We start from the raw sequence: 26,994 nt of genomic DNA, 5'->3' as shown, positions 1-26,994 counted from the left end.
GTAGGACGTACACACACACACACACACACACACACACACACACACACACACAGGACCTGCACCACACACACACACACACACACACACCTGGGAGGACCTACAGGAGATAGGCATCATGAAGCTGGGTAGGACGTACACACACACACACACACACACACACACACACACACACATCACCTGGGAGGACCTGCAGGAGATAGGCATCATGAAGCTGGGTAGGACGTACACACACACACACACACACACACACACACACAGACATCACCTGGGAGGACCTGCAGGCATCATCTGTTACTACCAACCTGACCCTGAACTCTGTTACTACCAACCTGACCCCTGAACTCTGTTACTACCAACCTGACCCCTAAACTCTGTTACTACCAACCTAACCCCTGAACTCTGTTACTAACTTCCCCTGATCAAACCAACCTAACCCCTGAACTCTGTTACTACCAACCTGACCCCTGAACTCTGTTACTACCAACCTAACCCCTGAACTCTGTTACTATCTTCCCCCTGATCAAACCAACCTGACCCCTAAACTCTGTTACTAACTTCCCTGATCAAACCAACCTAACCCCTGAACTCTGTTACTTCCAACCTGACCCCTGAACTCTGTTACTACCAACCTGACCCCTGAACTCTGTTACTACCAACCTGACCCTGAACTCTGTTACTACCAACCTGACCCCTGAACTCTGTTACTACCAACCTGACCCTGAACTCTGTTACTACCAACCTGACCCCTGAACTCTGCTACTACCAACCTGACCCCTGAACTCTGTTACTACCAACCTGACCCCTGAACTCTGTTACTACCAACCTGACCCTGAACTCTGTTACTACCAACCTGACCCCTGAACTCTGCTACTACCAACCTGACCCCTGAACTCTGTTACTAACCTCCCTGATCAAACCAACCAGTCTCCTGAACTCTGTTACTACCAACCTGACCCCTGAACTCTGTTACTAACTTCCCTGATCAAACCAACCTGACCCCTGAACTCTGTTACTACCAACCTGACCCTGAACTCTGTTACTACCAACCTGACCCCTGAACTCTGTTACTACCAACCTGACCCTGAACTCTGTTACTACCAACCTGACCCCTGAACTCTGTTACTGCCAACCTGACCCCTGAACTCTGTTACAAACCTCCAAAAGTAAAAAAAAAACAACAACACAAAAGTAAAGACTCAGTGCTACAACATGGTATATCATACACTACAGTTGAGGAACAATGGGAAAGTAATTCTGCTTTGAAAGTTGATAAACGTTGGGAACCCCACTTTTTTTGAGAAAATGATCCTTGAATGTTTTGCTACACCTACTGGAGAGCTTTAATTTGTCTACACCCATTCAGCATCGTTCACACCCTCTTAAGCCTTAGTCCCACCCTATCTCTTTTTAAGGATTCACATGTGAGGCCATGTGCTAAAAAGAGGGAGTACGGTAGTGTAGTAAACAACCAAAGATTTACAATAGATGGCTATAACCACCCCTCAGACACATCTAGCTTAGTGGATGGGTCCCTACTGTCTAGACATGTTAATATAATACAATAGATGGCTATAATCACCCCTCAGACACATCTAGCTTAGTGGATGGGTCACTACAGTCTAGACATGTTAATATAATACAATAGATGGCTATAACCACCCCTCAGACACATCTAGCTTAGTGGATGGGTCCCTATTGTCTAAACATGTTCATATAATACAATAGATGGCTGTAACCACCCCTCAGACACATCTAGCTTAGTGGATGGGTCACTACAGTCTAGACATGTTAATATAATACAATAGATGGCTGTATTCACCCCCAGACACGTCTAGCTTAGTGGATGGGTCCCTATTGTCTAGACATGTTAATATAATACAATAGATGGCTGTATTCACCCCCAGACACATCTAGCTTAGTGGATGGGTCCCTATTGTCTAGACATGTTCATATAATACAATAGATGGCTGTATTCACCCCCAGACACACCTGGCTAATTTGATGGTCCATGTAGTCAGCTAGCTAGCTAGCTAAACAATGAACCATAATCCCAAACCCCATACAGTAAAAACTGATCGTTATAGTTAGCCACCATGCATGAAATGCTGTAGTATGAATCTACAGCTAGCTAAAGCTAACCAACTAGGTTGGGCTATAACTACCAATGACAATTTATTACTGGGATTCTAATAATATTACTACACAGATATGTAATGTTAGCTAACGAGCCAGCAAGCTAACATTCCGTAGCTAACGAGCCAGCAAGCTAATGTTTCGCTAGCTAGCGAGCCAGCAAGCTACCGTTTCGCTAGCTAGCGAGCCAGCAAGCTAACATTTCGCTAGCTAAAGAGCCAGCAAGCCAACGTTCGCTAGCTAGCGAGCCAGCGAGCTAACATTTCGCTAGCTAGCCGAACAGTACACTTTAACTTGCAATGAAAATGACTTTCTGATTAAAAAAAAAGATGAATGTATAATATCTGAAAATGTAGCTAGACTCTTACCCGTAAACGTGGATGAACACTTGTTCTGACCCGTTGGGTCAAGTCACTCCGGGTTCACACTGACCGGTGTCCAGAAAGTAGTCCGGCGCAGCTTTTTCCCCGCTAATATTTGTCGATAGATCACTCTGCTAAATTCAGGGCAGCAATGTTGTCGAGAGCAGTTGCAACAACACCTTTTTGCAGTTCTCCGTGGCTAACGTTTATATAGCTGCTGTAGCAAGTACACTGAGCAGCTCATGTTATAGACAGAAGCATGCTACAATGGCAGACCAATCCCGAACTCATCTCTCGGCATGTCCAGCCCACTCATTATCTCAGCCAATCATGGGCTGGCGGGAAGGTTCCTGACTTTTTCGAGTGGCTGAAACCAACTAGTAATTTGACCATTTTTATTCATATTTACAGACGATAAACAAGTTTGTTATTAAAGATACATGAAAGCTCACATGTTTTAGAAGACATTTATGCCCCAAAAAAACACGTTTTGATCTAAAATACATTTAAAAAAACATTCAAATGCCTCTCCTGTGAAGTAGTGACGTGCCACATTGCACTTCCTGAAATGGCTCACTTATATTAAATACATATTATACATTAGACGCCTTACAATATTATCTCATATCATATCTTGTTGTGGTTTGTCCCCACTAGGTCACCAGAAGAAGCTGATGCTAGCTGTGAAGCGATTGGCTGAGATGCAGCGTGGCTCTGAGGGGCGGAGCTCCCCCAGGAAGAAGCCTCCACCAATCACACAGCAGCAGGAAGTGATGTCCATAGAGAACAGGCCCCCTGACAACGGTGAGCTCACAATAGAATCAGATAAAGTATTTAACATTACAAAAAAAAATCTTTAAATGAGGGAATTAAAAAAACAACCCAAATTTGTGTTATTTGGTGACCCAGTGCTGGTTAAGTAGTGGACAGAATGCTGGGGGTTATTTTGACCCAGCCGTTTGGGTTGTGTGAATAACCAAACATTAATTTAACCATCAGTTGTTGTTTTATTTTAAACAGTTAAATTTGTCCCAGCAGCTGGCTTTTATTTTAATGTAATCCATAGGTTATTTTCAGGAGGTGTGACCTATTATTAAGGGGCGTGGGCTTTGACATAGTTATTTTTGGCTACCCATGAGAGTAAATGTCATTCCTGTTCATCACGTTAAGTTATAGCTCTGCAAATTTAAATTTACCTTGAATATTATGAGCATTACATATTCAAATATAAAATTCAAAACACGGTTATTTGCGTATCTCAACATTGCGGTATGTGATATTTACAGGAATTTTTATTTTTATTTTATTTCACCTTTATTTAACCAGGTAGGCTAGTTGAGAACAAGTTCTCATTTACAACTGCGACCTGGCCAAGATAAAGCATAGCAGTGTGAGCAGACAACACAGAGTTACACATGGAATAAACAAATTAACAAGTCAATAACACAGTAGAAAACAAAGGGGGAGTCTATATACAATGTACAATGTGTGCAAAAGGCATGAGGAGGTAGACGAATAGTTACAATTTTGCAGATTAACACTGGAGTGATATATGATCAGATGGTCATGTACAGGTAGAGATATTGGTGTGCAAAAGAGCAGAAAAGTAAATAAATAAAAACAGTATGGGGATGAGGTAGGTGAAAATGGGTGGGCTATTTACCAATAGACTATGTACAGCTGCAGCGATCGGTTAGCTGCTCAGATAGCTGATGTTTGAGTTGGTGAGGGAGATAAAAGTCTCCAACTTCAGCGATTTTTGCAATTTGTTCCAGTCACAGGCAGCAGAGTACTGGAACGAAAGGCGGCCAAATGAGGTGTTGGCTTTAGGGATGATCAGTGAGATACACCTGCTGGAGCGCGTGCTACGGATGGGTGTTGCCATCGTGACCAGTGAACTGAGATAAGGCGGAGCTTTACCTAGCATGGACTTGTAGATGACCTGGAGCCAGTGGGTCTGGCGACGAATATGTAGCGAGGGCCAGCCGACTAGAGCATACAAGTCGCAGTGGTGGGTGGTATAAGGTGCTTTAGTGACAAAACGGATGGCACTGTGATATACTGCATCCAGTTTGCTGAGTAGAGTGTTGGAAGCCATTTTGTAGATGACATCGCCGAAGTCGAGGATTGGTAGGATAGTCAGTTTTACTAGGGTAAGCTTGGCGGCGTGAGTGAAGGAGGCTTTGTTGCGGAATAGAAAGCCGACTCTTGATTTGATTTTTGATTGGAGGTGTTTGATATGAGTCTGGAAGGAGAGTTTGCAGTCTAGCCAGACACCTAGGTACTTATAGATGTCCACATATTCAAGGTCGGAACCATCCAGGGTGGTGATGCTAGTCGGGCATGCGGGTGCAGGCAGCGATCGGTTGAAAAGCATGCATTTGGTTTTACTAGCGTTTAAGAGGAGTTGGAGGCCACGGAAGGAGTGTTGTATGGCATTGAAGCTTGTTTGGAGGTTAGATAGCACAGTGTCCAATGACGGGCCGAAAGTATATAGAATGGTGTCGTCTGCGTAGAGGTGGATCAGGGAATCGCCCGCAGCAAGAGCAACATCATTGATATACACAGAGAAAAGAGTCGGCCCGAGAATTGAACCCTGTGGTACCCCGATAGAGACTGCCAGAGGACCGGACAGCATGCCCTCCGATTTGACACACTGAACTCTGTCTGCAAAGTAATTGGTGAACCAGGCAAGGCAGTCATCCGAAAAACCGAGGCTACTGAGTCTGCCGATGAGAATATGGTGATTGACAGAGTCGAAAGCCTTGGCAAGGTCGATGAAGACGGCTGCACAGTACTGTCTTTTATCGATGGCGGTTATGATATCGTTTAGTACCTTGAGTGTGGCTGAGGTGCACCCGTGACCGGCTCGGAAGCCAGATTGCACAGCGGAGAAGGTACGGTGGGATTCGAGATGGTCAGTGACCTGTTTGTTCACTTGGCTTTCGAAGACCTTAGATAGGCAGGGCAGGATGGATATAGGTCTGTAACAGTTTGGGTCCAGGGTGTCTCCCCCTTTGAAGAGGGGGATGACTGCGGCAGCTTTCCAATCCTTGGGGATCTCAGACGATATGAAAGAGAGGTTGAACAGGCTGGTAATAGGGGTTGCGACAATGGTGGCGGATAGTTTCAGAAATAGGGGGTCCAGATTGTCAAGCCCAGCTGATTTGTACGGGTCTAGGTTTTGCAGCTCTTTCAGAACATCTGCTATCTGGATTTGGGTAAAGGAGAACTTGGAGAGGCTTGGGCGAGGAGCTGCCGGGGGGGAGGAGCTGTTGGCCGAGGTTGGAGTAGCCAGGCGGAAGGCATGGCCAGCCGTTGAGAAATGCTTATTGAAGTTTTCGATAATCATGGATTTATCGGTGGTGACCGTGTTACCTAGCCTCAGTGCAGTGGGCAGCTGGGAGGAGGTGCTCTTGTTCTCCATGGACTTTACAGTGTCCCAGAACTTTTTGGAGTTGGAGCTACAGGATGCAAACTTCTGCCTGAAGAAGCTGGCCTTAGCTTTCCTGACTGACTGCGTGTATTGGTTCCGGACTTCCCTGAACAGTTGCATATCCAACTATTCGATGCTATTGCAGTCCGCCACAGGATGTTTTTGTGCTGGTCGAGGGCAGTCAGGTCTGGGGTGAACCAAGGACTGTATCTGTTCTTAGTTCTGCATTTTTTGAACGGAGCATGCTTATCTAAAATGGTGAGGAAGTTACTTTTAAAGAATGACCAGGCAACCTCAACTGACGGGATGAGGTCGATGTCCTTCCAGGATACCCGGGCCAGGTCGATTAGAAAGGCCTGCTCACAGAAGTGTTTTAGGGAGCGTTTGACCGTGATGAGGGGTGGTCGTTTGACTGCGGCTCCGTAGCGGATACAGGCAATGAGGCAGTGATCGCTGAGATCCTGGTTGAAGACAGCAGAGGTGTATTTGGAGGGCCAGTTGGTCAGGATGACGTCTATGAGGGTGCCCTTGTTTACAGAGTTAGGGTTGTACCTGGTGGGTTCCTTGATGATTTGTGTGAGATTGAGGGCATCTAGCTTAGATTGTAGGACTGGCGGGGTGTTAAGCATATCCCAGTTTAGGTCACCTAACAGAACAAACTCTGAGGCTAGATGGGGGCGATCAATTCACAAATGGTGTCCAGGGCACAGCTGGGAGCTGAGGGGGTCGGTAGCAGGCGGCAACAGTGAGAGACTTATTTCTGGAGAGAGTAATTTTCAAAATTAGTAGTTCGAACTGTTTGGGTATGGACCTGGAAAGTATGACATTACTTTGCAGGCTATCTCTGCAGTAGACTGCAACTCCTCCCCCTTTGGCAGATCTATCTTGACGGAAGATGTTATAGTTGGGTATGGAAATCTCTGAATTTTTGGTGGCCTTCCTGAGCCAGGATTCAGACACAGCAAGGACATCAGGGTTAGCAGAGTGTGCTAGAGCAGTGAGTAAAACAAACTTAGGGAGGAGGCTTCTGATGTTGACATGCATGAAACCAAGGCTTTTACGATCACAGAAGTCAACAAATGAGGGAGCCTGGGGACATGCAGGGCCTGGGTTTACCTCCACATCACCCGCGGAACAGAGAAGGAGTAGTATGAGGGTGCGGCTAAAGGCTATCAAAACTGGTCGCCTAGAGCGTTGGGGACAGAGAATAAGAGGAGCAGGTTTCTGGGCATGGTAGAATATATTCAGGGCATAATGCGCAGACAGGGGTATGGTGGGGTGCGGGTACAGCGGAGGTAAGCCCAGGCACTGGGTGATGATGAGAGAGGTTGTATCTCTGGACATGCTGGTTGTAATGGGTGAGGTCACCGCATGTGTGGGAGGTGGGACAAAGGAGGTATCAGGGGTATGAAGAGTGGAACTAGGGGCTCCATTGTGAACTAAAACAATGATAACTAACCTGAGCAACAGTATACAAGGCATATTGACATTTGAGAGAGACATACAGCGAGGCATACAGTAATCACAGGTGTTGAATTGGGAAAGCTAGCTAAAACAGTAGGTGAGACAACAGCTAATCAGCTAGCATAACAACAGCAGGTAAAATGGCGTTGACTAGGCAACGGGGGCCGACAGATAAAACATAAACAAGCAGAATGGAGTACCGTGATTAATGGACAGTCCAAAGTGCATCAGCTATGTAGCCAAGAGATCAGGAAGTCAGGCATTTGTGTAATTAAATATCATTAAATCTACAAAAGTGTCCAACCTTAACATGTGATAAAAATACAACAGAACAGATTAACTTGAAGGGCATTTACTATCACGAGTGGCCAAAAATAACTATCTGAAAGCCACTGGGTTATATCTCAATAACCCAGCATCAATAACCCAGCATCAATAACCCAGCATCAATAACCCAGCATCAATAACACAGCATCAGTAACACAGCATTAATAACACAGCATTAATAACCCAGCATCAATAACCCAGCATCAATAACCCAGCATCAATAGCATAGCATCAGTAACCCAGCATCAGTAACACAGCATCAATAACCCAGCATCAATAACCCAGCATCAATAGCATAGCATCAGTAACACAGCATCAGTAACACAGCATCAATAACCCAGTATCAATAACACAGCATCAATAACCCAGTATCAGTAACACAGCATCAATAACACAGCATCAATAACACAGCAGTTTTTATAGAACACATCCCAACTAAGGGACCCAATGCCTGTCAGTAACACATCCCAACTAAGGGACCCAATGCCTGTCAGTAACACATCCCAACTAAGGGACCCAATGCCTGTCAGTAACACATCCCAACTAAGGGACCCAATGCCTGTCAGTAACACATCCCAACTAAGGGACCCAATGCCTGTCAGTAACACATCCCAACTAAGGGACCCAATGCCTGTCAGTAACACATCCCAACTAAGGGATCCAATGCCTGTCAGTAACACATCCCAACTAAGGGATCCAATGCCTGTCAGTAACACATCCCAACTAAGGGACCCAATGCCTGTCAGTAACACATCCCAACTAAGGGACCCAATGCCTGTCAGTAACACATCCCAACTAAGGGACCCAATGCCTGTCAGTAACACATCCCAACTAAGGGACCCAATGCCTGTCAGTAACACATCCCAACTAAGGGATCCAATGCCTGTCAGTAACACATCCCAACTAAGGGACCCAATGCCTGTCAGTAACACATCCCAACTAAGGGACCCAATGCCTGTCAGTAACACATCCCAACTAAGGGACGCAATGCCTGTCAGTAACACATCCCAACTAAGGGATCCAATGCCTGTCAGTAACACATCCCAACTAAGGGATCCAATGCCTGTCAGTAACACATCCCAACTAAGGGATCCAATGCCTGTCAGTAACACATCCCAACTAAGGGATCCAATGCCTGTCAGTAACACATCCCAACTAAGGGACCCAATGCCTGTCAGTAACACATCAGTTTTTAAAGAACACACCTCAACTTTCTCTCTCCATCTCTCCATGTCTCTCCATCTCTCTCTCTCCATGTCTCTCCCTCCATGTCTCTCAATCTCTCTCTCTCCATGTCTCTCCCTCCATGTCTCTCCATCTCTCTCTCTCCATCTCTCTTCATCTTTCTCTCTCCATGTTTCTCTCTCCATGTCTCTCCATCTCTCCATGTTTCTCTCTCCATGTCTCTCCATCTCTCCATGTTTCTCTCTCCATGTCTCTCCATCTCTCCATGTCTCTCCATCTCTCCATGTCTCTCCATCTCTCCATGTTTCTCTCTCCATGTCTCTTCATCTTTCTCTCTCCATGTCTCTCTCTCCATGTCTCTCCATCTCCCTCCATCTCTCTCTCCATCATATTTAATATATCTCTCCATCTCTCTTCATCTTTCTCTCCCCATCTCTCTCTCTCCATCTCTCTCTCTCCATATCTCTCCATCTCTCTCTCCATCTCCCTCCATCTCTCTCTCCATCATATTTAATATATCTCTCCATCTCTCTCCAGAAGTCGTCACTTCTCCCAAGTTGTGCACCTTCCAGGACAGCGAGTTGAGCCCCGAGCTGCAGACGGCGCTGATCCAGCCTATCCCAGAGGTCAAGAGTCAGAGGACCCGCAGCCTCAGCAAGGACCCCGAGGAGGGAGTAGGGCCAGGGGGTAGAGGAGGAGGAGGAGTGCCCCCTAAGAAGGAGGCTCGGACCATGAGACAGACCAGCCAGGGAAGCCAGAGAGGCAGCGCCTCATCCAAACCTCGCCCACCCTCCCACGCCCACTCAATGCCGGCACCCCCTTACACTCCCCCTCACACCCCCACCAAGAAACCCCTGCACTCCTCCACCTCCGCCCCGGGCCCCTCACCGCAGGCCAAACCCAAATCCTCCCCACAGCTAATACAAGGAGAGAGGCCTGGTTCCCCCCGCTCTCACCCCCTGTCCAATGCACATCGCGGGACTCACAACACCCAGACTCAGCCTGGTCCTCAGCCTCAGCCTGGTCCTCAGCCCCAGCCTGGTCCTCAGCCCCAGCCTGGTCCTCAGCCCCAGCCTGGTCCTCAGCCCCAGCCTGGTCCTCAGCCCCAGCACCAACCCACACCTACTCCCCAATCTCAGCCTACAGCCCACCCGACGGAGGAAGAGGAGAGGGAGAGGGAGAAAGAGAGGGGGATTGAGAGGGAGAAAGAGAGGGGGATTGAGAAGGAGAAGGAGAGGGGGATTGAGAAGGAGAGCACCCTCCAGCCGCAGCCCAGCCCCCAGGTGTCTGTTCCCCTCCTGTGCCTGCCTCCGGAGGCTGAGGGGGGAGACGGGGGAGAGATGGGTGAGGCGGGTGAGGCCCTCCTTAAGAAGCGAGCTAACAGTCTGAACCGCTACGCTGGGTCTGACGGGGAGGGGGAGGAGAGGGGGGGTGGAGGTGTAGGGGTGGGGACAGGAGTGGCCCCTCCAGGGAGGGTAGCAGGGGGTGGTACAGGTAAATACGCCACGGTGACTCACCGGGTCAGCCGCAGCCACTCCGTACGCAACCAGGACAAGAACGTCAACCGCAGCCAATCACAGTCCATCGCCCTACGGCCCAAGAAGAAAGGCCCGCCCCCTCCGCCTCCCAAACGCTCCAGCTCAGCTATCTCGAACTCCAACCTCGCCGACACACACACGCCGACACACACACACGCGGCAGACGGGCTGCTGGGCGTGCCCTACAACCCCCAGCGACGGGCCAGCGACCTGGGTGTATCCGTGGAGACGGTCGTCGTGGATACGGGGAGCGCGGGCAGCGTGAGGAGCATAGCGGCCATGTTGGAAATGTCCTCTATCGGGGGAGGGGCCAAGGGCATGGCTATACAGAGAAACTTCCTACAGGTAGGGGAGGTGTTGTGTGTTTCAAAACTCTCTCGCTGTCTGTCACTTAACCCTGCCTTTGTGTACAAATCTACCTCAAATACCTTATTATTATCTATCCTGATGTCTAGTCACTTTACCCTGCCTTCATGTACATATCTACCTCTAATACCTTATTATTATCTATCCTGATGCCTAGTCACTTTACCTTGCCTTCATCTACATATCTACCTCAAATACCTTATTATTATCTATCCTGATGTCTAGTCACTTTACCCTGCCTTTGTGTACAAATCTACCTCAAATACCTTATTATTATCTATCCTGATGTCTAGTCACTTTACCCTGCCTTCATGTACATATCTACCTCAAATACCTTATTATTATCTATCCGGATGTCTAGTCACTTTACCCTGCCTTTGTGTACAAATCTACCTCAAATACCTTATTATTATCTATCCTGATGTCTAGTCACTTTACCCTGCCTTTGTGTACAAATCTACCTCAAATACCTTATTATTATCTATCCTGATGTCTAGTCACTTTACCCTGCCTTCATGTACATATCTACCTCAAATACCTTATTATTATCTATCCTGATGCCTAGTCACTTTACCCTGCCTTCATGTACATACAGTGCCTTGCGAAAGTATTCGGCCCCCTTGAACTTTGCGACCTTTTGCCACATTTCAGGCTTCAAACATAAAGATATAAAACTGTATTTTTTTGTGAAGAATCAACAACAAGTGGGACACAATCATGAAGTGGAACGACATTTATTGGATATTTCAAACTTTTTTAACAAATCAAAAACTGAAAAATTGGGCGTGCAAAATTATTCAGCCCCCTTAAGTTAATACTTTGTAGCGCCACCTTTTGCTGCGATTACAGCTGTAAGTCGCTTGGGGTATGTCTCTATCAGTTTTGCACATCGAGAGATTGAAATTTTTTCCCATTCCTCCTTGCAAAACAGCTCGAGCTCATTGATGTTGGATGGATAGCATTTGTGAACAGCAGTTTTCAGTTCTTTCCACAGATTCTCGATTGGATTCAAGTCTGGACTTTGACTTGGCCATTCTAACACCTGGATATGTTTATTTTTGAACCATTCCATTGTAGATTTTGCTTTATGTTTTGGATCATTGTCTTGTTGGAAGACAAATCTCAGTCCCAGTCTCAGGTCTTTTGCAGACTCTATCAGGTTTTCTTCCAGAATGGTCCTGTATTTGGCTCCATCCATCTTCCCATCAATTTTAACCATCTTCCCTGTCCCTGCTGAAGAAAAGCAGGCCCAAACCATGATGCTGCCACCACCATGTTTGACAGTGGGGATGGTGTGTTCAGGGTGATGAGCTGTGTTGCTTTTACGCCAAACATAACATTTTGCATTGTTGCCAAAAAGTTCAATTTTGGTTTCATCTGACCAGAGCACCTTCTTCCACATGTTTGGTGTGTCTCCCAGGTGGCTTGTGGCAAACTTTAAACAACATTTTTTATGGATATCTTTAAGAAATGGCTTTCTTCTTGCCACTCTTCCATAAAGGCCAGATTTGTGCAATATACGACTGATTGTTGTCCTATGGACAGAGTCTCCCACCTCAGCTGTAGATCTCTGCAGTTCATCCAGAGTGATCATGGGCCTCTTGGCTGCATCTCTGATCAGTCTTCTCCTTGTATGAGCTGAAAGTTTAGAGGGACGGCCAGGTCATGGTAGATTTGCAGTGGTCTGATACTCCGTTCCATTTCAATATTATCGCTTGCACAGCGCTCCTTGGGATGTTTAAAGCTTGGGAAATCTTTTTGTATCCAAATCCGGCTTTAAACTTCTTCACAACAGTATCTCGGACCTGCCTGGTGTGTTCCTTGTTCTTCATGATGCTCTCTGCGCTTTTAACGGACCTCTGAGACTATCACAGTGCAGGTGCATTTATACAGAGACTTGATTACACACAGGTGGATTGTATTTATCATCATTAGTCATTTAGGTCAACATTGGATCATTCAGAGATCCTCGCTGAACTTCTGGAGAGAGTTTGCTGCACTGAAAGTAAAGGGGCTGAATAATTTTGCACGCCCAATTTCTCAGTTTTTGATTTGTTAAAAAAGTTTGAAATATCCAATAAATGTCGTTCCACTTCATGATTGTGTCCCACTTGTTGTTGATTCTTCACAAAAAAATACAGTTTTATATCTTTATGTTTGAAGCCTGAAATGTGGCAAAAGGTCGCAAAGTTCAAGGGGGCCGAATACTTTCGAAAGGCACTGTATCTACCTCACCTTATTATTATCTATCCTGATGCCTAGTCACTTTACCCTGCCTTTGTGTACAAATCTACCTCAAATACCTTATTATTATCTATCCTGATGTCTAGTTACTTTACCCTGCCTTCATGTACATATCTACCTCACCTTATTATTATCTATCCTGATGTCTAGTCACTTTACCCTGCCTTCATGTACATATCTACCTCAAATACCTTATTATTATCTATCCTGATGTCTAGTCACTTTACCCTGCCTTCATGTACATATCTACCTCAAATACCTTATTATTATCTATCCTGATGTCTAGTCACTTTACCCTGCCTTCATGTACATATCTACCTCACCTTATTATTATCTATCCTGATGCCTAGTCACTTTACCCTGCCTTTGTGTACAAATCTACCTCAAATACCTTATTATCTATCCTGATGCCTAGTCACTTTACCCTGCCTTCATGTACATATCTACCTCAAATATCTCATACCTCTGCACATTGATCTGGTACTTCCTGTATATAGCTCCACATTGATCTGGTACTTCCTGTATATAGCTCCACATTGATCTGGTACTTCCTGTATATAGCTCCACATTGATCTGGTACTTCCTGTATATAGCTCCACATTGATCTGGTACTTCCTGTATATAGCTCCACATTGATCTGGTACTTCCTGTATATAGCTCCACATTGATCTGGTACTTCCTGTATATAGCTCCACATTGATCTGGTACTGGTACTCCCTGTATATAGCTCCACATTGATCTGGTACTGGTACTTCCTGTATATAGCTCCACATTGATCTGGTACTGGTACTTCCTGTATATAGCTCCACATTGATCTGGTACTGCCTATATATAGCTCCACATTGATCTGGTACTCCTATATATAGCTCCACATTGATCTGGTACTGGTACTTCCTGTATATAGCTCCACATTGATCTGGTACTGGCTCCACATTGATCTGGTACTGTATATAGCTCCACATTGATCTGGTACTGGTACTTCCTGTATATAGCTCCACATTGATCTGGTACTTCCTGTATATAGCTCCACATTGATCTGGTACTTCCTGTATATTGCTCCACATTGATCTGGTACTGGTACTTCCTGTATATAGCTCCACATTGATCTGGTACTTCCTGTATATAGCTCCATATTGATCTGGTACTTCCTGTATATAGCTCCACTTTGATCTGGTACTTCCTGTATATAGCTCCACATTGATCTGGTACTTCCTGTATATAGCTCCACATTGATTTGGTACTTCCTGTATATAGCTCCACATTGATCTGGTACTTCCTGTATATACGTAGCTCCACATTGATCTGGTACTTCCTGTATATAGCTCCACATTGATCTGGTACTTCCTGTATATAGCTCCATTCGTGTGTATTTTATTGACGTTACCATTTTATTTTTGTTAAACTCTGCACCGTCGGGAGAGGCTCGTCAGTCAGCGTTTCACTGTAAAATCTAATCTAGTTGTATCAATCGCATGTGACAACTAAAATGTGATTTGATTTGTCAGCAGCGGGATGCCATTGGTCTGGACGGGGAGGTGGTGAACCGCCGTAGAACCATCAGTGGTCCTGTTACTGAGCTGGTCGCTGCAGCTAGGAGGGACAGACCTACCCCTGTACCACTGTGTACCGCACCCCAACCCTCTCCTCTCCCTTCTACACCCCAGCTGCCTTCCTCCCCTCGCTCCCCCTCCTCCCCTCACCCCTTGTCTCCTCACCCCTCGTCTCCTCACACCCCTTCTTCCGGTAGTTCGGCCGAGAACCTTCCGTTTGCTGCTGAGAGGAAACAGACCGTGAAGAGGCAGAGAGGAGAGGGAGAGGAAGAAGGAGAAACAGAGGTGAGTGTTGACATCTGTACGTGAAAAATTATAAATTATATTTTTTGGGGGAGGAGGGCACGGTCAAAAAATCTTATATTGTTATATATAAGCTGTGTCGTTATGTTTGTCTCCAGGGCGATGGAGACGGTCTCCATGGAGACGGTGTGTTCTCCCTTCCCCAGGATGAGCTGTCCCGGGTCGACGCCACGTCAACCCTGAAACGGCGTCCCCGCTGCAACAAGCCTCACCCCAACGGGTCGCGTTTCACCCTGACAGAGTCTTCCACCGTCAAGCGCCGTCCCAAGAGCAGAGACAAGGAGCCGGAGGGCTTCTCAGAGAGTGGCATCGCAGACATCACCGGGACCTCCAAGACATGGGCCTCTAACACCGGGGCCTCTAACACCGGGGCCTCTAACACCGGGGCCTCTAACACCGGGGCCTCTAACACCGGGGCCTCTAACACCGGGGCCTCTAACACCGGGGCCGTTCACACCGGGGCCGTTCACACCGGGGCCGCTAACACCGGGGCTGTTACCGGGCCGGAGCCGGGGCCAGCCATACCGTACGAGAACGGCACCGCCACCGTTAAACGCCGGCCGGTGTATGAGACGGGGGAAGCGGAGCCTAGTCCGATCCAGGCTACGCCTCCTCTCAGGGACAGCTCAGACCTGGGAGGACCAGGGGTGGTGGCGGGGGGAGAAGGGGGAGGAGCGGTGACCCCTGTGAGGAAACCTAAACCCCCCGTCTCCCCCAAACCTGTCCTGGCTCAGATGAGGAGACACTCCTCCTCTAGAAAAGTCCCCCTGCCTGGACCTGGCACCCCCGGCAGCCCAGGTACTGTCCTGCACTGGGATTTACTAGCATGTAATACTGATGCCCAGCTCTCAATGTGAATTTCTCACCTATAGGTCTGTCGGCTAATCTCCCTCTCTCGCACCTTCCTCTCTCTCGCTCCTTCCTCTCTCTCTCTCTCTTCCTCTCTCTCTCTCTCTTCCTCTCTCTCTCTCTCTTCCTCTCTCTCTCTCTCTCTCTTTCTCTCTCTCTCTATCTCTCTCTCTCTCTCTCCTTCCTCTCTACCCAGTTGAAGCAAAGAAGATTCCTCCCCCAGTCTCCCCCAAACCGGCTCCTCCCCCACAGCCCCGAAACCAACCAAACACCTCCACTCTATAACCACACCCACCTCCCCCTCCTCCTCCTCCTCCCCCAACGCCAAACCCCCACCCCTCCCGCCCAGAGTCCCCACACCCCACTCACCCCCAGAGTCCCCACACCCCCTCACACCCACCCCTCCACCTATCAAACCCCCCGCTCCTCCATCGGGGGCGTGTCCGTGGACATGGGAACAGTGGCGGCGGTCAGCGTGGTGATGTCAGAGGCGGAGTCTGTGCATCAGAAGCTGGAGGAGACGAGCGCGTCATTGGCTGCTGCCTTAAAGGCTGTAGAGGACAAGATACGAGAGGAACAAGAGTGAGTTACTACACACACACACACACACACACACCCATCAATATTGGATATACATTATCCCCAATGCTAATCAATATTGGATATACATTATCCCCAATGCTAATCAATATTGGACATACATTATGCACAATGCTAATCAATATTGGAGACACATTATCCATAATGCTAATCAATATTGGAGACACATTATCCATAATGCTAATCAATATTGGAGACAAATTATCCCCAATGCTAATCAATATTGGAGACACATTATCCCCAATGCTAATCAATATTGGAGACTCATTATCCCCAATGCTGATGCTAGACCAGTATATAGGGGGGGATCTCGTCTCAGGCCATTGTGTAGGGGATCTAGTGTCAGACCACTATGTAGGGGGACCTAGTTTCAGGCCAGTACGTAGGGGGATCTAGTTTCAGACCAGAATGTAGGGGATCTAGTTTCAGACCAGAATGTAGGGGATCTAGTTTCAGACCAGTACGTAGGGGGATCTAGTTTCAGACCAGAATGTAGGGGATCTAGTTTCAGACCAGTATGCAAGGGATCTAGTTTCATGCCAGTGTAGGGGAACTAGTGTCAGACCAGTATGTAGGGGGATCTAGACTCAAACCTGTATGTAGGGGGATCTAGAGTCAGACCAGTAAGCAGGGGGATCTAGTTTCAGAGCAGTAAGTAGCGGATCTAGTTTCAGACCAGTATGTAGCAGATCTAGTTTCAGACCAGTATATAGGGGGATCTCGTCTCAGGCCATTGTGTCGGGGATCTAGTTTCAGAACAGTATGTAGGGGCATCTAGTTTCAGACCAGTATGTAGGTGGATCTAGTTTCAGACCAGAATGCAAGGGATCTAGTTTCATGCCAGTGTAGGGGATCTAGTGTCAGACCAATATATAGGGGATCTAGTTTCAGACCAGTAAGTAGCGGATCTAGTTTCAGACCAGTACGTAGGGGGATCTAGTTTCAGACCAAAATGTAGGGGATCTAGTGTTCAGACCAGTATGCAAGGGGATCTAGTTTCATGCCAGTGTAGGGGGATCTAGTTTCAGACCAGTATGTAGGGGATCTAGTTTCAAACCAGTATGTAGTGGATCTATTTTCAGACCAGTATGTAGGGGGATCTAGTTTCAGACTAGTATGTAACGGATCTAGTTTCAGAACAGTTTGTAGTGGATCTAGTTTCAGACCATTAAGTAGGGGGATCTAGTTTCAGACCAGTATGTAGGGGATCTAGTTTCAGACCAGTATGTAGGGGTTCTAGTTTCAGACCAGTATGTAGGGGATCTAGTTTCAGCACAGTATCTAGGGGGGTCTAGTTTCAGACCCATGTAGGGAGATCTAGTTTCAGACCAGTAAGTAGGGGGACCTAGTTTCAGGCTAGTATGTAGGGGATCTAGTTTCACACCAGTATGTAGGGGGATCTAGTTTCACACCAGTATGTAGGGGATCTAGTTAGTATGTAAGGGATCTAGTTTTACCAGTTTGTAGGGGATCTAGTTTCAGACCAGTATGTAGAGGATCTAGTTTCAGACCAGAATGTAGGGGATCTAGTTTCAGACCAGTATGTAGGGGGATCTAGTTTCAGACCAGTATGTAGCGGGATCTAGTTTCATACCAGTGTGTAGGGGGATCTAGTTTCAGACCAGTAGGGGATCTAGTTTCAGACCAGTAGTGGATCTAGTTTCAGACCAGTAGTGGATCTAGTTTCAGACCAGTATGTAAGGGATCTAGTTTCAGACCAGTATGTAGGGGCTCTAGTTTCAGACCAGTATGTAGAGGGATCTAGTTTCAGACCATTAAGTAGGAGGATCTACTTTCAGACCAGTAAGTAGGGGGATCTAGTTTCAGGCCAGTGTGTAGGGGATCTAGTTTCAGGCCAGTATGTAGCGGATCTAGTTTCAGACCAGTATTTAGGGGGAACTCGTCTCAGGCCATTGTGTAGGGGATCTAGTTTCAGAACAGTATGTAGGGGGATCTAGTTTCAGACCAGTATATAGGGGATCAAGTTTCAGACCAGTATGTAGGGGATCTAGTTTCAGACCATTATGTAGGGGGATCTAGTTTCAGATCATTATGTAGGGGGATCTAGTTTCAGATTAGTATGTAGGGGGATCTAGTTTCAGACCAGTATGTAGGGGATCTAGTTTCAGACCAGTATGTAGGGGATCTAGTTTCAGACCAGTAGGGGACCTAGTTTCACACCCATATGTAGGGGGATCTAGTTTCAGACCAGTAAGTAGCAGATCTAGTTTCAGACCAGTAGGGGACCTAGTTTCACACCAGTATGTAGGGGATCTAGTTTCAGACCAGTTTGTTGGGGAGCTAGTTTCAGACCAGTATGTAGGGGGATCTAATTTCAGACCAGTATGTAGCAGATCTAGTTTCAGACCAGTATATAGGGGGATCTCGTCTCAGACCAGTATATAGGGGATCAAGTTTCAGACCAGTATGTAGGGGATCGAGTTTCAGACCAGTAGGGGGATCTAGTTTCAGACCAGTAGGGGATCTAGTTTCATGCCAGTGTAGGGGATCTGGTGTCAGACCACTATGTAGGGGGATCTAGTGTCAGACCAGTATGTAGGGGGATCTAGTTTCAGACCAGTATGTAGGGGATCTAGTTTCAGACCAGTAAGTAGGGGATCTAGTTTCAGACCAGTATGTAGGGGATCTGTTTCAGGGGGGATCTAGTGTCAGACCAGTATGTAGGGGGATCTAGTTTCAGACCAGTATGTAGGGGATCTAGTTTCAGACTAGTAAATAGGGGGATCTAGTTTCAGGCCAGTGTGTAGGGGGATCTAGTTTCAGATTAGTAAGTAAGGGATCTAGTTTCAGACCAGTATGTAGGAGATCTAGTTTCAGACCAGTATGTAGGGGGATCTAGTTCCAGACCAGTAGGGGACCTAGTTTCACACCAGTATGTAGGGGATCTAGTTTCAGACCAGTTTGTTGGGGAGCTAGTTTCAGACCAGTATGTAGGGGGATCTAATTTCAGCCCAGTATGTAGGGGATCTAGTTTCAGACCAGTATGTAGGGGATCTAGTTTCAGACCAGTATGTAGGGGATCTAGTTTCAGACCAGTATGTAGGGGATCTAGTTTCAGGCCAGTATGCAAGGGATCTAGTTTCATGCCAGTGTAGGGGAACTAGTGTCAGACCAGTTTGTAGGGGATCTAGTTTCAGACCAGTATGTAGGGGGATCTAATTTCAGCCCAGTATGTAGGGGATCTAGTTTCAGACCAGTATGTAGGGGATCTAGTTTCAGACCAGTATGTAGGGGATCTAGTTTCAGACCAGTATGTAGGGGATCTAGTTTCAGACCAGTAGGGGATCTAGTTTCAGACCAGTGTATGGGGATCTAGTTTCAGACCAGTATGTATGGGGATCTAGTTTCAGACCAGTATGTAGGGGATCTAGTTTCAGACCAGTATGTAGGGGGATCTAGTTTCAGACCAGTGTGTAGGGGATCTAGTTTCAGACCAGTAAGTAAGGGATCTAGTTTCATGCCAGTGTAGGGGATCTAGTTTCAGACCAGAATGTAGGGGATCTAGTTTCAGACCAGTATGCAAGGGATCTAGTTTCATGCCAGTGTAGGGGAACTAGTGTCAGACCAGTATGTAGGGGGATCTAGTTTCAGACCTGTATGTAGGGGGATCTAGTTTCAGACCAGTATGTAGGGGATCTAGTTTCAAACCAGTATGTAGTGGATCTATTTTCAGACCAGTATGTAGGGGGATCTAGTTTCAGACTAGTATGTAACGGATCTAGTTTCAGAACAGTTTGTAGTGGATCTAGTTTCAGACCAGTAGTTTCACACCAGTAGGGGATCTAGTTTCAGACCAGTATGTAGGGGGATCTAATTTCAGCCCAGTATGTAGGGGATCTAGTTTCAGACCAGTATGTAGGGGATCTAGTTTCAGACCAGTATGTAGGGGATCTAGTTTCAGACCAGTATCTAGGGGATCTAGTTTCAGACCTTTATTTCACACCTGCTGTGTTTGGTTACTACAGAATATAATAACTTGATTTACTGTACAATTAAAACCGATAAAGACAGTATACCAGACAGACGCATTATCCTCACAATGCTTCGTTTTGTGTGTGTGTGTCCGTCCGTGTGTGTGTGTGTAGTTGGGTTGCAGAGGAGAAGACGACGGTCAGTATCCTTGACGACATCGGCAGCATGTTTGACGACCTGGCCGACCAGCTTGACGCCATGTTGGAGTAACCGTGACAACAGCTGGCCGTCCCCGTGGCAACGCAGCCTGCCTCAGGACTTCCTCCTTCCTTCCGCAGGCACAACGCTCCTCTGTCTCTCCATCCTCCTCTGTCCACTAAAGGACAGAGGACCACTCCATTACAGAGGAGAACTCTTGGCCGCTAGGCTGTCCTGTCACAGCTTAACAAGCAGTTACAGCCTCATGTGATGAATTGTAGTTATGGTATGTGATGTGTACATTGTCAGCATGAAGAGCGTTTATATTTACAGAAAACAGGCTCCTCTCTGAGAGAGAGTCATGCATTAGTTCAGTCATATTATAAATATATATATATAAAATATATAGATATACGATTTGGTCTTCTCTGTTGAATGGTTATGCTGTTGTCATGTTTATGAATCGCTGGAATTTTAATGTGACCAAAATGTAACTCTGCTCCTGAAGTGTGTGTTCTGGAATCGTGAGTGTTCTGGAATCGTGAGTGTTCTGGAATCGTGAGTGTTCTGGAATCGTCACTGTTCTGGACGGAGAGGAGGAGATGACAGCTGGTTGGATGTAACAGGCTTCGGAATGGCAGAACTTCCTGTACAAGCCCCGCCTCCAGAGGCCAGATTCCGATGTTATTCTCTCCTCCTTCCATAACATACCCCTCCCTGTTATTAACACAGCACAGTGTTGAGTCTGGGGTTAGGGCTCTGGTGGGGGAGGGGGTCAAGGGTTCTAGAGGTTCAGTACCATGTTGACCTCTACTGCACAATAGAGAAAGTATAGTTTAAGTTTACTTAGCGTGGTTACGGGCTGACTGAACTGGAACGAAGGGCTCTGTTCAGTCTGGAGAGATGAAGTGGTACAGATGGCGGAATAAGAGATGTCCCCTTTGACACGACATATACAGCGTTGGGTCTTTCGCGGCAACGCGGCAACGCTGCTTTTATATTCCAGTGACATTAAAACACTGAACTTCCATGATAAGGGATAGAGGGAGGGGAACAGAGTCCTCACTTCAAGCTGAGGGGGGGGTGTTCTGATGGTGATGGTGGATCATCTCCAATTCCTCTACTTTACTGCATCTCTCCCTTCACTATTCTCTCTCGCCCTCTTTCTCTCTCCCCTTCACTATTCTCTCTCTCGCCCTTTCTCCCCCTCACTATTCCCTCTCTCCCCCTCACTATTCCCTCTCTCCCCCTCACTATTCTCTCTCTCTCACTATTCTCTCTCTCTCCCCTCACTATTCCCTCTCTCCCCCCACTATTCTCTCTCCCCCTCACTATTCTCTCTCTCCCCCTCACTATTCTCTCTCTCACTATTCTCTCTCTCTCCCCTCACTATTCTCTCTCTCTCCCCTCACTCTCTCTCTCCCCTTACTATTCTCTCTCTCCTCCCTCACTATTCTCTCTCTCCTCACTATTCTCTCTCTCCTCACTATTCTCTCTCTCCTCACTTTCTCTCTCTCCTCACTATTCTCTCTCTCCTCACTATTCTCTCTCCCCCACTACTCCCCCCCCACCTAAACCTGCTAACGTTACAGTGAGGTCTATCTGCGTCAGCCCTCTCTCTCTCCCTCCATCCCTCCGTTCCACCCTGTCGGAGGAGGAGGAAGAAGATTATGTTAACGTCCCCCCTAAACCTGCTAACGTTACAGTGAGGTCTATCTGCGTCATCCCTCCATCCCTCCGTTCCACCCTGTCGGAGGAGGAGGAAGAAGATTATGTTAACGTTCCCCCCCCCCTAAACCTGCTAACGTTACAGTAAGGTTCATCTGCGTCATCCATCCAGACAGAACTCACTACAGCCTCTCTTTACGTGCTAAGAGAATAGTTGGAATGTTGACGTAATGATAATAATATAATAATATATATATAAAATAATATGTGGATAATTTTGCAACAACAAAAATATGTTTTTAAATTCTGATTTTATGATGTTGGTTTGTTCTGAAGGCTGTAGGTGTTTAAAGTTGTAAATAATTACATGTTATGTTCTCAATAATCATTTAAAGATGTAAATGATTTTTCTTAGGGTTCTTTTTATTTTCATGAGAGCTTTATCTGGGCCTTTATCTGGGCCTTTATCTGGGCCTTTATCTGGGCCTTTATCTGGGCCTTTATCTGGGCCTGTATCTGGGCCTTTATCTGGGCCTTTTGTCCAGGTGATCCGGGCCTGTCTTGTCCAGGTGATCCGGGCCTGTCTTGTCCGGGTGATCCGGGCCTGTCTTCTTGTCCGGGTGATCCGGGCCTGTCTTCATGTTCGGGTGATCTGGGTGGGGTCAGTCGGTCATCCAGGTGATCGACCGACCCCAAAGTGCTGCATGTTTAATGACGACAGACACAGGTCTCGATGGCTTGAACCCCGGGTCACAAGACTTGCGTTAGCTTCCTGAGCGAAAGGCTGAGCCTAGGCATTATCTCTAAGAGCTAAACAAGTCTTCATGTTCACAGAATCACCTCCGTTACATAAACCTCCACAACGTCTGGTCACATGACTCCAGTCCCATCTCTCTCCTCTTCCCGACTCTATCCTGACCCAATCTGAGATGGGTTGTACCACCCTGAGGAGAAGTTGGCCCTAACCACAAATCTAGGATCAGCTTCTTCCCTCTTAACCTTAAAGCATCGAGGGGAAACATAGAACTGATTCAAGATCAGCGTCTGTCAGCCCCATGTGTGTAAATATAGCAGGATATTTCTCCAACGCTGCTTCTACCTTCCTGAGTCTCGCTCCTTTCTTTGTGTTGGGGGGGGGCTTAAATTAGAACAGCCATGGTCAAAACAGAGGGAGGAACTGAATATTAAATTAGAACAGCCATGGTCAAAACAGAGGGAGGAACTGAATATTAAATTAGAACAGCCATGGTCAAGAGGGAGGGGGGAACTGAATATTAAATTAGAACAGCCATGGTCAAAACAGAGGGAGGAACTGAATATTAAATTAGAACAGCCATGGTCAAAACAGAGGGGGGGAACTGAATATTAAATTAGAACAGCCATGGTCAAAACAGAGGGAGGAACTGAATATTAAATTAGAACAGCCGTGGTCAAAACAGAGGGGGGGCTTAAATTAGAACAGCCATGGTCAAAACAGAGGGAGGAACTGAATATTAAATTAGAACAGCCGTGGTCAAAACAGAGGGAGGAACTGAATATTAAATTAGAACAGCCATGGTCAAAACAGAGGGAGGAACTGAATATTAAATTAGAACAGCCATGGTCAAAACAGAGGGGGGAACTGAATATTAAATTAGAACAGCCATGGTCAAAACAGAGGGGGAACTGAATATTAAATTAGAACAGCCATGGTCAAAACAGAGGGGGAACTGAATATTAAATTAGAACAGCCAAAACAGAGGTCAAAACAGAGGGGGGAACTGAATATTAAATTAGAACAGCCGTGGTCAAAACAGAGGGGGCTTAAATTAGAACAGCCGTGGTCAAAACAGAGGGAGGAACTGAATATTAAATTAGAACAGCCGTGGTCAAAACAGAGGGAGGAACTGAATATTAAATTAGAACAGCCGTGGTCAAAACAGAGGGGGAACTGAATATTAAATTAGAACAGCCATGGTCAAAACAGAGGGGGAACTGAATATTAAATTAGAACAGCCGTGGTCAAAACAGAGGGGGAACTGAATATTAAATTAGAACAGCCATGGTCAAAACAGAGGGGGAACTGAATATTAAATTAGAACAGCCATGGTCAAAACAGAGGGGGAACTGAATATTAAATTAGGGGAGGGACCATAGTACTGTTTTTGTTTGTTTGGTTTTTAAAAAGAAAAAGTTGTTTTTTACGTTCGCTTGTGAGCATCGACAGAGACCAGAGTGGTTTCTGGGCCCCGCTGCAGGAGTGTGTGTGTGTGTGTGTGTGTGTGTTGTTGCTACTCTGCTGTGTGTTGACAGTATGAACCAGTTGGTAGGAACGTGGTGTGCTTGCAGTGATGCATCTATGGATTTATTCCTCTCAGAATAAATAAATGTTCTATACAAACTCTGTTCCACTGGACTCTTTTACTACGGTCTGTCTGTCTGCCTGCCTGTCTGTCTATCTGCCTGCCTGCCTGTCTGTCTCTCTGCCTGCCTATGTGTCTGTCTGCCTGCCTGTCTGTCTGCCTGCCTATGTGTGTGTCTGTCTGTCTGCCTATGTGTGTGTGTCTGTCTGCCTGTCTGTCTGTGTGTCTGTCTGCCTGTCTGTGTCTGTCTGCCTGTGTCTGTCTGTCTGCCTGTCTGTCTGTCTGTCTGTCTGTCTGTCTGCCTGTCTGCCTGTCTGCGTCTGTCTGCCTGCCTATGTGTGAGTGTCGGTCTGTGTCTGCCTGTCTGTGTCTGTCTGTCTGTGTGTGTGTGTGCCTGTGCAACACATACACTTAGGTTGGAGTCATTACAACTAGTTTACATCCACTCAGGTTGGAGTCATTAGAACTAGTTTACATCCACTCAGGTTGGAGTCATTAGAACTAGTTTATATACACTTAGGTTGGAGTCATTAAAACTAGTTTACATCCACTCAGGTTGGAGTCATTACAACTAGTTTACATACACTGAGGTTGGAGTCATTACAACTAGTTTATATACACTTAGGTTGGAGTCATTACAACTAGTTTACATCCACTCAGGTTGGAGTCACTAAAACTCGTTTTTCAACCACTCCACACATTTCTTGTTAACAAACTATAGTTTTGGCAAGTCGGTTATGACATCTACTTTGTGCATGACACAAGTCATTTTTCCAACAATTGTTTACAGACAGATTATTTCACTTATAATTCACTGTGTCACAATTCCAGTGGGTCAGAAGTTTACATACACTAAGTTGACTGCCTTTAAACAGCTTGGAACATTCCAGAAAATGTCATGGCTTTAGAAGCTTCTGATAGGCTAATTGACATCATTTGAGTCAATTGGAGGTGTACCTGTGGATGTATTTCAAGGCCTACCTTCAAACTCAGTGCCTCTTAGCTTGACATCATGGGAAAATCAAAAGAAATCAGCATCATGAGGGAGGACAATTATGTGGATATATTGAAGCAACATCTCAAGACATCAGTCAGGAAGTTAAAGTTTGGTCGCAAATGGGTCTTCCAAATGGACAATGACCCCAAGCATACTTCCAAAGTTGTGGCAAAATGGCTCAAGGACAACAAATTCAAGGTATTGGAGTGGCCATCACAAAGCCCTGACCTCAATCCTATAGAACATTTGTGGGCAGAACTGAAAAAGCGTGTGTGAGCAAGGAGGCCTACAAACCTGACTCAGTTACACCAGCTCTGTCAGGAGGAACGGGCCAAAATTCACCCAACTTATTGTGGGAAGCCTGTGGAAGGCTACCCGAAACGTTTGACCCAAGTTAAACAATTTAAAGGCAATGCTACCAAATACTAATTGAGTGAATGTAAACTTCTGACCCAGTGGGAATGTGATGAAAGAAATAAAAGCTGAAATAAATCACTCTATTATTCTGGTATTTCATATTCTTAAAATAAAGTGGTGATCCTAACTGACCTAAGACAGGGAATTTGTATGATGATTAAATGTCAGGAATTGTGGAAAACTGAGTTGAGATGTAACCTTCTGACTTCAACTGTACGTGCGTCTGCCTGCCTGTGTCCAACACCAACATTCACCTACGCAACCAGCCTTCAGACCAGAGAACACGACCAGCCTTCAGACCAGCCTTCAGACCAGAGAACACGACCAGCCTTCAGACCAGAGAACACGACCAGCCTTCAGACCAGAGAACACGACCAGCCTTCAGACCAGAGAACACGACCAGCCTTCAGACCAGAGAACACGACCAGCCTTCAGACCAGAGAACACGACCAGCCTTCAGACCAGCCTTCAGACCAGAGAACACGACCAGCCTTCAGACTAGCCTTCAGACCAGAGAACACGACCAGCCTTCAGACCAGAGAACAAGACCAGCCTTCAGACCAGAGAACACGACCAGCCTTCAGACCACACGACCAGCCTTCAGACCAGAGAACACGACCAGCCTTCAGACCAGAGAACAAGACCAGCCTTCAGACCAGAGAACACGACCAGCCTTCAGACCAGCCTTCAGACCAGAGAACACGACCAGCCTTCAGACCAGAGAACACGACCAGCCTTCAGACCAGAGAACACGACCAGCCTTCAGACCAGAGAACAAGACCAGCCTTCAGACCAGAGAACAAGACCAGCCTTCAGACCAGAGAACACGACCAGCCTTCAGACCACACGACCAGCCTTCAGACCAGAGAACACGACCAGCCTTCAGACCAGAGAACACGACCAGCCTTCAGACCAGAGAACACGACCAGCCTTCAGACCAGAGAACAACTGCCTTCAGCTCTCTGCTATCTCCCAGAATACAACCTGGTCATCACTGTACTTAATGAAATATCCTGTTGTTTTAGTGTGTGAATTCTTACTGAAAATGTAACCACTATTATCGACCACCGTCTGTCAGAGAC

At 46.5% G+C, this 26,994-nt stretch overlaps 1 protein-coding gene and 1 long non-coding RNA gene across 4 annotated transcripts in view; both read left to right on the top strand.

Annotated features, from left to right (window-relative positions):
* Positions 1-21,680, top strand: part of LOC112218025 (caskin-1-like) — a 22,807-nt gene extending 1,127 nt beyond the window's left edge. The window contains exons 1-7 of one of the 3 annotated variants that reach the window (XM_042315622.1): positions 91-215; positions 3,153-3,299; positions 9,445-10,790; positions 14,564-14,890; positions 15,007-15,706; positions 15,954-16,339; positions 20,464-21,680. In XM_042315622.1, the coding sequence (XP_042171556.1) occupies positions 116-215; positions 3,153-3,299; positions 9,445-10,790; positions 14,564-14,890; positions 15,007-15,706; positions 15,954-16,042 (2,709 nt within the window). In that variant the 5' untranslated portion in view covers positions 91-115 and the 3' untranslated portion in view covers positions 16,043-16,339; positions 20,464-21,680. Of the gene's footprint in view, positions 1-90; positions 216-3,152; positions 3,300-9,444; positions 10,791-14,560; positions 14,891-15,006; positions 15,707-15,953; positions 16,340-20,463 lie in introns of those variants that run through there. The other 2 variants (XM_042315621.1, XM_042315623.1) reach the window with 2 other exon arrangements.
* Positions 21,681-21,987: 307 nt separating this feature from the next.
* On the top strand, positions 21,988-24,025 carry LOC121844991. Its single transcript, XR_006082261.1, has 2 exons — positions 21,988-23,585; positions 23,898-24,025. It is a non-coding gene; the product is annotated as an uncharacterized LOC121844991 (long non-coding RNA).
* The last annotated feature ends 2,969 nt before the right edge of the window (positions 24,026-26,994 follow it).

This window comes from Oncorhynchus tshawytscha, unplaced genomic scaffold, assembly GCF_018296145.1.
Source record: "Oncorhynchus tshawytscha isolate Ot180627B unplaced genomic scaffold, Otsh_v2.0 Un_contig_1709_pilon_pilon, whole genome shotgun sequence".
Classification (NCBI taxonomy): domain Eukaryota; kingdom Metazoa; phylum Chordata; class Actinopteri; order Salmoniformes; family Salmonidae; genus Oncorhynchus; species Oncorhynchus tshawytscha.
The sequence above is the reverse complement of the archived record's forward strand: the minus strand, read 5'-3'. Positions and strand labels throughout refer to the sequence as shown.